Source organism: Meleagris gallopavo, chromosome 10 (genome assembly GCF_905368555.1).
Source record: "Meleagris gallopavo chromosome 10, MGAL_WU_HG_1.1, whole genome shotgun sequence".
Classification (NCBI taxonomy): Eukaryota; Metazoa; Chordata; class Aves; order Galliformes; family Phasianidae; genus Meleagris; species Meleagris gallopavo.
In genome coordinates, this window is record NC_139413.1 from 26,186,024 (window position 1) to 26,199,047 (window position 13,024).

Below are 13,024 nucleotides of genomic sequence, written 5' to 3' on the forward strand. Positions count from 1 at the left end.
ATAAAGGCCTACCATAAACATCACTTATCTGGCTTACAAGCATATAAATGTTGGGGGTACCTTTAGCCCTCCACATCCAGCTGAGTGTCGAAGCAGATGAAGCAGCAATCACCTCTGGAGTCTGGTCCAGCCACTGGTCCTACTTGCTTAGTTGCCATGTTACATCAGACATTTGAATGGGCCAGCAAATCCTCTTAACATACTGATGCGGAAAGAAGTTACTGGGAGAAAGAGTAACAGCAGGGCAGCGGCATCACGAAACAATCTATCAGCCTTCCCCCATGGTTTGGTCTTTATCCTCAGGTGTTATCTCAAGTCTCTCTTGCAGCATTTATATCCCAACAAAGAGAAGGGAAAACTGGGGGATGCCACATCACCACAGGAAAAAGTCCATGCTTAGTTTTTTCTCATGCCAGGATCAGTGGCCACAGTATGAATAAAACATGGAAAAAAATGATTTCAGGTGTTTACATTGTAGTGGTTCTTCACTAACATCAGAAATAACAACATCTTAATAATAGATTTTCTCATGTAACTTTCTTGCACTAGTTTCTAGTGATATAGACAGATAATAAATTTTGTTAATGGTCAGCTGGCAGTCCTTGATCATATCTGCTAATGGTTGCTCTCACAGTATCCCTCTAATGAGGATATCTGCATTTTTGTCCTTTCCACTTACCAAAACTTTGAGGTAACTATGCAGCACAGGATGTTTTGTTGTATTTAAGTTACACTCTGCAGAATTTCATAGAGATATTTGATACACTAACCTCTGCTCATACTTCTGGCACATGATTGACTTAGTCCAATGTAAGCCTTGTGGTGATTTCACTTTTTATAAACAATCTTTGCACATAAGGGCAAATTGCAGTTAAAAACAGAGCTGCAAGATTTAACTCTGCTCTGAAGTATGTTGAATCTTCCTTTGAAAATAGCTTGAACATGCATATAAGAAGAATCTGATTTATTTAATCTTTGAAAGAACAGTCTGTCTTCTAATTCCTGTTTATCCTTTAAGAGCTACCGCAGACAAAGCAAGTAAGCTGGAGTCAACTGTTGAAGTGTATCGCAAAAAGCTGCAGGATCTGAACGACTTCCGAAGACAAGTCAAATCTCTGCAGGAAACTAACATGATGTACATGCACAATACAGTCAGTTTGGAAGATGAACTGAGGAAAGCCAATGCAGCCCGTGCCCAATTAGAAACCTACAAAAGACAGGTAGGGCTGCGCCTATACTAAAGATGTTATTTTTTTCTTCAGATACTTTTACCTAAATGAAAATATTTTTGTTTCATTGGAAAAATAATAATAAGTAGCTTAATCTAAAATGCCATGGACTTGAATATTCAAAAATGGTGGTTACCTCTTATGGATGACAACATCAACATTAATTTAACAGGCCATGGACTTAACCTGTATTAGAGCTCTTAGAGTTCTTCACCTTTAAAGAACAGAGGAAAACAAGCATATTAACAATCTTCACTGTAGCTTCCTTCTTGATTGGTTGGTTATCCATTATTTGGAGGTTTTTCTCCTTTAACTGAGGTAACTTGTATTCTTGTGAGAAACTGTTTAGCTGCTACTGAGATCACCACTTGCATATAATGTTCTTAACATCAGGAAAATTTATTTTAAAGAGAAAAATTTATGCTTACGATCATAGGATAGGATGAAGGTTCTCACATGATTCTAAATGTCGCGTGCATATTTGTATGCTAAATGTAATCTCTTAATAAAAAGGTCCAGGAGCTTCATAACAAGCTGTCTGAAGAATCTAAAAGAGCTGATAAGTTAGCATTTGAAATGAAACGACTTGAAGAAAAACATGAAGCATTGGTCAAAGAAAAAGAGGTAAGTGTGAGCTTAGTTGAACAGCTAATGAAAATTAGTGTGTTCAGTGAGTCTGTATGCACATATCTCTGTAAAAGAAAAAGTATTTAAAAAAAAACGTTAGTACTACCCCTTATGTTAGTACTACCCCTTTTTAAAGTTATTTGGGCTTAAAATATTGCAGTATTAATTACTTCCATCTCAAATTTGTGTGCTTAGAGACTGATAGTACAGTGTGATGCATTGAAAGAGACTAATGAAGAGCTCCGGTATTCACAGATGCAGCAGGATCATCTGAGTCGAACAGGTACTGCTTTATCTTCAGAGGCTTTTCTCTCATAGTCAGTGATTTTTGTATGTTTGTTAAACTGAACTTTTGCAATTTCAGATGCATCTCGTATTAAAAGTCACGATAATCTTGCTGCTGAGCTTTTGCCAGTGGAATATAGGTAAGACATAAAGGTTGAGTTTGTTTTATGATTTTTGTGGATGGGGCGTAACATTAATTGTCTCCATGAAAGCTCAGTATTTTCAGGGCCTTTTCACCCACTTTTTGATTTGCATCCCTCATGTTTACATAGACCACTTCATGTAGTTGTTAGTAATGATTTCTACTGTAATAGATTTGCATTCTTTCTTAAAAACATAACAGTTTTCTATATGTAATACAAAAAATATGCAGCAGCTAAAATAGAATAGCTAGTTGCTAGCTCTGGTTACTTTGAAAGTCTGGCAGAGTGAAGCATAAAGACACAAATAATTTGAGTTTGGAGTAACATAATTTACAACTTTGCTCATCTCAAGAAAATCCTTTTGTGGTGTTTCAGAATTTTAAGTTACCTTTCCATCCAAAATTGAATTATTACCCTATCTGTATTCTTCAGAACTTGTGTTCAACAAGGTGAACAGGAACTTTATCTCTTCTTTTTTCTTAATCAGTGGTATCAGTGGTGACTCTTTTCTTCTTAGGTTTTTCTTGTGTTGTTTTTTTTTTTTTTTTTTTTCAGAGAAATGTTTATTCAGCTTCAGCACGAAAATAAGATGCTTCTATTGCAACAGGAAGGATCAGAAAATGAACGTATTACGGAGCTCCAGAAACAGCTGGAGCAAAAGCAGTGGACAGTAAATGAACTAGAAACTGAAAAAAGGTGATGGGTGAAACAGTATCTAAAACATAGCAAGATGTGGTTTCTGGTCCTTTAGAGTGGCAGGCATCTGTAACACAGCACTGTGCTGGCAGCCAGTTGCCCAATTTAATTTCACCAGTGTGAAATGAACAGGAAGGGACAAGAAGACAAGCTAGATGGAAATCTTAAATATGACGTAAAATTTGGCAGCTCTGAGTCTGGCTTGGTGTGAAGAAACTGTGTCTGTAGAATACTCTTAGCTCTGATTCTTGGTGGAATAGATGTAAACTCGATTTCTAAAGCTGCAAGCAAATGATGCTGGGATATGGTTTGAATTTTTTTGTCAGTTAACAAATGCTGAAAGTAGTTTTGTAGTACATGATAATTTAGGAGCAGTTAAGGTTTAAGTTTACTTAAATGGTAAGTTCAATCATTATAAAATGTTTAATAGAGCTGCCAAATGTTTGTTTAAGCAGAACTCCAAGTCATACTAAAATAACTTGGAATGAGTTTATTTGTGGCTTATGTCCTGCTGGGTAAAACCTCTGCAAAATTATCAGCCAGGCAGGAAGAAAAAAACTCACTGTACTGTGATCTGTTTAGATGATATTAATTGTCTTTTCTTGGCTTTTCTACCAAAAAGGCTAAACAAGGAACGTATTGGAGAGTTACAACAGCAGATTGAAGATCTGCAAAGGACTTTACAGGAGCAAGGTTCTAAGACAGAAGGAGTAAGTGCAAGCTCAGCTTTCTTGACCCTGATGAATATGTCTTAGCAGTACTTGTTTAAAATCCTTCAGTGCAGCATCGAATATTGTTTAGATGTACCTCTTCTTTTTCAGTGTATTTTGTGTTGATAGATACTAAGGAAGTAGGATCCTAGCTAGATGCTTTTTTTTTCTATTTTTTTCCTCCCTATTTAAGAAGCTGTAACTCCTCTGCCTTTTACTTCACTTCAGTAAGTCTGTAGTTTTATGCTTAAGCAGAGCTGTGAAGAGAAGGGTAACTTTACAGAAAGAAAGATACTGGAGTTGGTATCTGGTGCAAAAAATATGAATGCAGTTGTGGGAATAAATAAAAAATGGAGGTTCTAAAGCTTACTTAACCTTTTTAGATGTGATAAGTTTTCAAGGATCACTTGTAGGTTTGTTTTTAACATTGCACATTGTGAAATGCTGAAATTAACTGAATTTTAACTTTCCTTTGTAGTCTAGCAACCTGAAGCAGAAATTGGCAGCACATATGTAAGTAACACACATGTACCCACAGTAACTTAATTATGCCAAATAATTTGATTCTTATAGCATGTAAACTGCCAAGTCGTCATAGTGATGTCTTGTGGTTTTTTTGAGTCACTGTCTTAAATATTATGCTCTGGTCTTGAGAATCTTGTTACAGTGGTATCCACTTAACCATGTCTTCTTCACTAGCAGTAACTTAATTGTTCTGATTCTGTAACACTTATAAACATCACTCTTGCTCAACTCAAAATGCATTTAATTATTCTGAAATGTATCCATTCTTTCAGCAAATTGAGTTGATGCTTAAGAAGTGCTAGAGAGGCTTTTTGTTGTTCACTTTCTTTCTTGCTTCTACCCTTAAGTAACTTCTGCATTGAATCTCAGTTACAGTTTATATTGCTGTACAAAAATGCATACTAATATTTAAACTCAAAAGAATCACCAGAATTTAAAACTGTTGCTTAAACATTTCCTACAATTAACTTGCAACTGCTGTATCTTAAAACTGTGTATGAAATCATGCATAGAATTAAGCTTAATTCTTTCATTTGTAGGGAAAAATTGAGTGAAGTTCATGATGAGTTACAGAAGAAAGAGGCTGCTCTTGCAGAACTACAGCCTGATGTTAGTCAGAACCGTAAGTCCGGGTTTTTTTGTCAATTTTTTCCTCTCTGTGGATCTATGTTGTTTCTTCTGAAATTGTTTGCACAGTCTCTGGACTATGAGATACTAGTCTGGATAAGGCTTTCTTCTTGAGTGCAGATTTGAAATGTGAAACAGAGAATTTAAAAAACAATTGCTTGGGGATTTTTTTATTTTGGTGGTTTGTTTTTTTTTTTGCTTACTTGTTTTGCACACAGGGGCAGAGGCTGGCTGGGGCGTTACTTTTGTTGAATGATAAATGGGAGTTCAGAGTCAAATGGGACCCTATGGTAGGAAACTGCATAGCAGCTGAAAACTTACCTGGGGGAGGAGGGGAGGAGGCTTAACTACCGTGTCTATCTTTGTTTTGGTTGTCATTGTTCACGGTTTCTACAAATAGCCCAGAAGATTGGGGAGCTGGAAGCAGCATTACGAAAAAAAGATGAGGACATGAAAGCGATGGAAGAAAGATATAAAATGTACCTTGAGAAAGCAAGAAATGTGAGTGGCATATTTCTGAAGATACACAAATTGTTGAATATATTGATTTGTCCTGTTCCCTTGATTACTTGATTCCAGTCAGAAATGTATGAGAGTATATAGTTCAGCCTGAACAATGAGATGCATTAGTCATCTTCAGTAACTTTTAATATCCTATTTCATACTGGATTAAGAAAACAAAGGCTTGGTTCTCATCCTCCTTGCCCAACTTGTACTCAGTCTGTTTTTGTATTTATCCTGTGAGCAAATGAGGTGCAAAGCTGATAATGCATTTGTTTTGCCTTTTATAGGTGATAAAAACCTTGGATCCCAAGCTGAATCCAGCATCCGCAGAAATCATGTTGCTTAGAAAACAGATAACAGAGAGAGACAAAAAAATTGAAGCACTGGAGGTAATGTCTATATATACTTAAAAGTAACTTCAATTAATGTGTACTGCTGTCTTTGATGTTAGACACTGAAGTTACTCATGATCCAGTACCCTTTAATGCTCCTCTTATTTAGGAACTGCACAGACTATTAAACCTATAGATTTTTAGCAGAGTCTTTCCTTGTACGTCTGAAACACAAATTTGGAATATTTCTAAAAATGTTTAAGATGTGTTAAGTGAAGTACAGCACAAGAGCAAGGATTTTGCTGCCACACAGTAACTTGTACAGAGCTGCAGAGTCTGATCTTTTTGGGTAGTAATGAAATTCAGTTTGTGTGACTAACTAGGTGTTAGGACAATGACAGTTTTATTAGACCCATGGTATCAGTGGTTTCATCAACTGGAGTGCTTGAAACTGTACTGAGGATTAAAACGTGCTAATTTAGTAAAATTTCATTGCCTGTGCTTCTCTGGAAGGGGCGCTGGCAGCAGTCCAAAGACAAAGGGAAACTGGGAAATGCTGCATTTATTTCCATAACAATATTGATGGGATGAGTTAGAAGAGTTACTTGAGCAAATACAGAATTCATCACTATGAATTAGTAGGCCTAGAGGTGTGGCTTAACAAATGTTGTGGCCTCAAATTTCTTTTATATGAACAAACTAGTAATTAAAAGAATATAGAGAATAGAAATTCAGTAATGTGACAAGAATATTCTGCCAAGTTATGTTCTTGTCTTTAAGCCTTTTTCACTTTAAAGTGCAAAAAGACTTCCAGACTATTTCTAGACTTTGCATACACTTTCACACTTTATTTTTCCAGTTTGAAAAGAAGTTTCTAAGTTGAAGTGCAATTTCTACATAAAAGTTAGTTGCTTCTTGAGGTAGTCACTGTCTCAGGTATCTCTGTGTTGTTCAAGGAAACAACTTTATTTACATTTGTACTCCTTCTAGTTACTTTGCATGCTTCAGGTTTTCTTCTGCATAACTTATTTTCTCACTGAGCTGCAGTAAATTTATGCAGACAATTTCTGTGTCTTATTTGAGATTGTCTTCTCCAATCTCTCTTTCCAGGCTGAATACAAACTCGCTAAGTTGCGTGATTATGAGGAAAATTTAATTGTAACTGCATGGTACAACAAGGTGGGTCAAAAGATCATTTGTTAAAGTTTTAGAAATCTTAAAAGTACACGTTGCAAAATGTGGCAGTGAAATATTACTTTTTTTTTTTTTTTTGGATGTTCACTATAAACTGGTGCTTAGCACAGAAGGTCAATAATTTAGCTACTTGTCTGAAATATCCAACTTGCGGTTAGCGTGGCCTCATGCCTGAAAGCATTGAACTAAGGTAAGGAGAGGAGCCTGAGACCCTGAGTTTGAAGTGAGATCGCTCTCTTGCACTTTCTAATGCTGACTGCAGGCAAGAATGCGAAGTTTAATAAGTCCTAGCTAGAATTTCCAGTCTTGAGGTAACTTGGAATCAACATTCCAAGCATCAACATTCCCAATAGTAATATAAAGGGAAAATGTTTTAATAGTCAACTATTTGGTAAAATTATTATACTTAATCTTTTCTGCTTGGCTTTGGAACAGGAGACTTAAAATTTGTCACAGGTCATGACTGCCATCTTAATAGTCATAAGCTGTCATAAGCTTCCAGCTGGATTTGTCAAACCAAATTCTTTAATGCTAGCCATTTCTCACATAACTTTAGGCAAAGGGAGGCCATGATTCCAAAGACTTTCAGACTTCTGCTTCAGATCTGTAGAGTCTTTAGCATGGCATTTGTGAAATTAAGTTAGAGTCATACTTACAGCAGTGTTGCAGTGTTAGATCTTAGACTGCTGTGAAAAGGACTAGAGAAAGTTCATTTTCATTTGAAACAATGTATAGAGTTTCATGAAGGCTGGGAAGGAAAATCAAACAATGAAAGCAAAGTTAACTAGCATGCTTAATAAAGGAACAACTTTGCAATAATCTAAAATGAACATACTCTGTGATGAATTAATCTTATTTTCCTTTGCATTGGATCATACCATGTATGGCACTACAAGGTTCTCTTAGAAGTATAGTAAAAGCAATTATTTATGCATATTAATTATGTGTATAAAAGATGACCAATCTTTTGCTTGCTGTGTGTAATGAGTGTTATTTTATTTGCAGAGCCTAACACTCCAGAAATTAGGTATGGAAGCTAGACTGCTTGGCAGTGATGGTGCCTGCAGGGATGGCCCAGGACGTTCCTTCCTAGCTCAACAGCGCCACGTCACCAATACTAGAAGGAATCTTCCTGTTAAAGTACCAAGTGCAACATCTGATTGAACCACAAAAACAGTGAGGGAAGCTTACATGCTTAAGTGTCCTTAAATGTTTTATACCTTCCACTTCAAATATTTGGTGAAAGATGATGTTACAGTGGTGGGCATCTGTGAATTCAGCATCAGAATTTATCAAGAACTTAGCTTGATTAACTTGATCAGTGGTATCTAGAAGGTAGCACAATAGGAGTAGATTTAATAACTACAGTATGTATTTACAAGCACAACTTAAGATTTATATTTGCCTTGAAGATATATTGTAAATATAAAAATTGGCACTATATATTTAAAACTAATCAATTTATTTGGACTAGAGACTTGACTTTTGTAATAGGAAGACGTTATGCAAAAATTTATTTCAGGAAACTGGCAATATTTGACATTTTTGCTGGCCTCTTCTAAAATGAAGTTGAAAAAATTGGTAACATGCTTTAGAAATACTTCTTATATAATATAATATAAAATGCAATTTTAGAAGCAAGAAAATATTTGCGTTTATTTAAAAATAAAATTTTAAAATTGTATTACTAGTTGACCTGTATGACAGGAGACAGGCTTTGTCATCTCAAGTCAGAGACACAATTATGCAGTCTATTTAAGTAAAGGTCAAGTTAGTGCTTATATACACTAAGGAAATCCTACCTTGAAGATGTTGAATTCACCAAAGCCAAATAAGCTTTTGTTTTAGAAAAAAAAAAAAAAAAAGAGCATTGTATTAACTCAAGTCTAGGCTGTGTTTTAAAAGTCTGGAGTACCTGTGCACTGCATTTGTGAGACATGTGGGGGGATGAGGGGACAAGGCTGCAGGTGGTGATGGTGTAGGAAGAAACCTTTATTTCCAGCTATTTATACAACCTTAGGAATAGAAATTATTTTTCTTCATTTTTAAATGTAGTTTCACTGCAATTATTCTGAACTAACTGTGCTATGCAGGTGAGTGAAACGCTGCTTTGCAAATCCTTGGCAGCAAAGACTGAGGGAGAAAAGTCATGGATTGATATGGACACTTGAGGGGGGAATTGCTACCTTTCTCCAAATGTGTGTCCCTTTATTGAAAAAGTGTTCTATTTTTTGCGAACCGTATTTTTAAGAAATTTATGTCCATCCTTTTTTGCAAACTGTCCAGAACAAATTCATTGTAGCTGGTTAAATGACATAAAGTAATAGCAGTCCTTTAAATGAATACACTTAACAGTGTGTAAATGAGGTTGCTGCACCTGTCTGTAATCTATTATAAATCTCATCACTGAAAACATATAGTACCTTCATCACTAAGGCCATCTTTTATTTGAGAGCTGGGTTCAGCTTTGCTTTGCAGAATTGAAGTTTCTACTTTGAGAATGGTTTGAATTGTGAATTTTGAGTAGTCTTGCATTTTGTATGCCTCTCAGTATGGCTTGTTCTTTAATTTTTCCCTTCCCAATCTTCCTTCCCTTCTGCCTTCTTGGGCATTGTATGCAATGATAGAGAAAAGGAAACTTCTCATTTTTAATACTTAGTAAGCATTGCTTCTTAATAGCATTGATGGCTTACAGTCTTATACACCTAAGCATTGCATAAAGATTTCCTCTTGTGAAAAGTACATCTATACAAGGTATTAATTTAAAAGCCAGATTCATCTGAAAGGTGGGGTTATATGAACAAAGAACATTCCAACAAACTGCTTTTGAACAGTTGTGTCTGTCAGTTTGTGTTCTTCGGGACTCTATGCTTCTTTGACTACCTCTTGAGTTTTGAAGTCTTTGACTGCGGTAGCGATGGTTTTGTTTCTTGTATTCTTAAGATACAATTGTGTGTTTAATCTGTTAGTGGTGTGGGAGATGGTGGTGACCAGTAGAACATGAGAGTAAGCCGTAGCAGGATGCTTACATTTCTTAAAGCCTGGTACTTCAGTGTGTTCTGGTGAAATATGAACCTGTTGTTGATGGTGTTGAATGAGTCTCTTAGCTTTTGTTCTTTACAGCATGAAAACTTTGATGGACATCCTTCAAGTACTCATCTAGTTAATAGGCTTGGTACACGCGGTTTTTCTCACGGTAGTAGAGCTGTGTCAGTAGTCGTATCGGGTGCTGAATAGTGAAAACCTTGGAGCAAATATCTCTATATACTTCTCAAAACTGCAGATCCTGGGACCAAAAAATGACCAAGAACCTCCTTATTATTTAATTAGAAGCTTATCTTCTAAGCAGAAATGAAAAATTTAAATACCTAATTACGGATGGGAATAAGCCTTTTTCAGAGTAGGAGTGGTCTCCAGTAAACCTATTGAGGATGCAAAACTTTAAAATGTTCAGGTATGTAGAGAAAAATTTTACTTCCTTGGCTTTTTTCCAAACTGTTAAAACTTAAATGGGTAAATCTTATTTAGTGTTTCCTTAGAATTTTGGGAACCTGCAGAACAGTGACTGTTATGGGTTATGCTCTGTGAATGAGGAAGTGATGCATGGAAATAATTATTTGAATCTAAGCCATACTGTCGTATTCACTTCACCTCATCTGGATGTGCAAAAAGGGATAAAAGTATTGTTAACATCGTTAACATCAAACAAAAGCTACGAGTAAAACTGCTGTGTTGTAGCAACGTTTCACATGCCACATAACAGCAGAACAACATCAATCCAGTGCTCCTTGATGCAGTGTGCATTTCCAGATTTCACAGTTAGGAACAGATTTGTGTGAGGTGACACTGGATACTGCTGAATTTCATCAGCACTATTAGTAATTCTGGTTGGTTTCTGGTAAAACGGGTAGTATGAATCCCAAGAAGCAAAAATAAGTTACATATCATTTAACTCATAAATTTTTTTTTATATAAGATCTAAGAAAATAACCACAATGGAAGAGAAGTGTTTTGTAGCAATAATACAAATTTAGGGCTATTAGGTTCTTTTACTCAAGGTGGGTCAGGCAGCAGTTTTGAGAAGATGATTTTTAGTATAACTGTATTGTAGTGGATTAAGAAACAGTCACTAAAAATAAATTTTTCACCCGTTTTTCTTCATGAAATATATATGTATATAGGTATTCTATTTTCTACAATATACACTTACTTGAAAGTAAAAAATATAAGCAATACCAATGTTTTAAGTAGCCATAGTCTAGAAATTAGAAAATAATTGTTTGAGTTGATAATGTCTAGTAAAATAATTTTCTTAAGGCTTCCTTGCCTTTTTCCTTTTCCCCCACTAGTCCAGCTAGAGGTAAGATTTCATATTGTATCAGTGTCTACATTGTCAGTTGAAAACAAATGTAAACACTGTATTGCATAGAACTTGAAAAGTTGCACTAATTTTTAAACTTCTTTTTGTTTTATTTCTTTGGAAATTATTCTTTTATATTCACATAAAGCTTTTTAAAATGAATTCATTGGTGTCTTTTTTCTCAGTTATGCCCTTAATGGTACCTAGCTAATGCAAGCATCTGTTCTTCTAGGCAACATATGAAATAATTGTTCCAGTCACACTGTATCAAATGTTCCCTTACGGGATATTGTTGTCTTGCAGCAACAAATTGGAGGTGTGATGCCCTTCCCGGTTCATTCCTGCTTTAAGAAGTTCCGCTTCCTTGTGCAGCTAATTGCCTCTAGTAATCATCTGAGAACTGGGCAGGTGAAGTGGAAAGGTTAAAAGCTGCTAGAAATTAGCTCTTGAATGACTTACGTAATTGGTTATTGCTACTAAAAGAAGTTCAGATCTCTGCGTGCTCTCCTCAGCCACACCTAATAGGACAGCTCTCTGCTCATTATTATTTGGAAAAGATGACTTGAGAGTGAAGATCAGCAGGAGGAAAGAGCCTAGTTTACTTCAAGGTCCCGATTTCTGACCTGTTTTTACAAGAGCTTGTGTGTATCCTAATCCTTGGCTGAGCAGCCTGACATGTAAGCAAGCACTTCTATTACCTTGGTCTGTAATCCATGAGGAGGGGAGCTAGGGACTATCGTGTGCAGAAGGGACTTTGAGCTGGTGGAAACAGCTCAGTGAGGCGGAAGTGAAGGGCCAGATACGGAAGAATTGTTTTTCATCATTTCTGAGGCAGGACTAAAAGCATTTTAATCCATCAAAGAATAGAAATACAGGTGTTTATTTCAGGGAGAAGGGAAGGTAAAAGGCTGTCAGCTGTGAGTGTTTTCAGCCCCTCAGCTTGAGGGGAGCTGCTGCTGCCTTCCTGAGCATGGGAGGAGTGAGTAAAGGCTGCTAGGTGCAGGATGAAACAGCAGTAGCTGCATGGCAGCCAGGGTGTGGGGAAAAGAGGGTCAGGAAGGCCTCATTATGCATCCAGTAGGAAACCTGCTCAAGGTTCCTGTATTGTATCAATGTGTTTGTTTCCTAGAGAACTTTCTCACATCTCTGCCTTACAGATCTGTGAAACGGGAGCCATGAGAGCCAGAAATATCATCTTTGTCCAAACTGTTGTCTGGAATTGTGCTATGTGTTACAGAACTGTGCTTGGTCAGTGTGCAACTGTGGGAGAAATGGTGTGCCTCTTCTTTACTAGGCAGCTCTGCAGTGTCAGCTCAACCTTCCCAGCTGCTTCCTAACCAGGTGTGGAGAAGAAGATTCAGGTTTGGGTGAGTGATGGAGGAAGGAGGAGGTGGGGAGAAAGAATTTAGCTTATTCTAGGAGACAGGATTCACAATTTTTATACCACCAGGTGTAGATGATTTATAAATGGATGTCAGAAATGGCACTTGCCCTCCCCAGGTGTCTGTCACTGCATTAGTTGCAGTGGTGCGGCAGAACTCAGCCACTGGCCTTGGTGGTTTTCCTGTAGGTTTACTCATAGAGTCAAATCATGAATATTCATCAGCTCTGCATGAATGGCCTGTGCTGTTCCTGTGCCCTCCTTTCTGCCAAGAGAGAGCTGGTGCCGTGCAGCTCAGCATGGCTCTGCACCCCACCCCTGCTGCCCCAAATACTGGCACAGCTGGAGACTGCAGGCAGCGCTGAAAAGGCTGTGCTGGTCATCACTTTGCAAAATGCTTCACAACAAAAA

The 13,024-nt window shown here is 36.9% G+C and overlaps 1 protein-coding gene across 2 annotated transcripts in view; it reads left to right on the forward strand.

The window, feature by feature from the left end:
- The window catches only part of HOOK1 (hook microtubule tethering protein 1), a 53,392-nt gene that overhangs the window by 15,346 nt on the left and 25,022 nt on the right, over positions 1-13,024 (forward strand). For both annotated transcript variants that reach the window (XM_085231829.1, XM_085231828.1), the window contains 12 exons: positions 1,019-1,220; positions 1,743-1,853; positions 2,052-2,139; positions 2,221-2,281; positions 2,840-2,980; positions 3,603-3,690; positions 4,169-4,203; positions 4,755-4,837; positions 5,243-5,343; positions 5,634-5,735; positions 6,789-6,857; positions 7,878-12,599. In XM_085231829.1, the coding sequence (XP_085087955.1) occupies positions 1,019-1,220; positions 1,743-1,853; positions 2,052-2,139; positions 2,221-2,281; positions 2,840-2,980; positions 3,603-3,690; positions 4,169-4,203; positions 4,755-4,837; positions 5,243-5,343; positions 5,634-5,735; positions 6,789-6,857; positions 7,878-8,036 (1,240 nt within the window). In that variant the 3' untranslated portion in view covers positions 8,037-12,599. The remainder of the gene's footprint in view (positions 1-1,018; positions 1,221-1,742; positions 1,854-2,051; positions 2,140-2,220; positions 2,282-2,839; positions 2,981-3,602; positions 3,691-4,168; positions 4,204-4,754; positions 4,838-5,242; positions 5,344-5,633; positions 5,736-6,788; positions 6,858-7,877; positions 12,600-13,024) is intronic.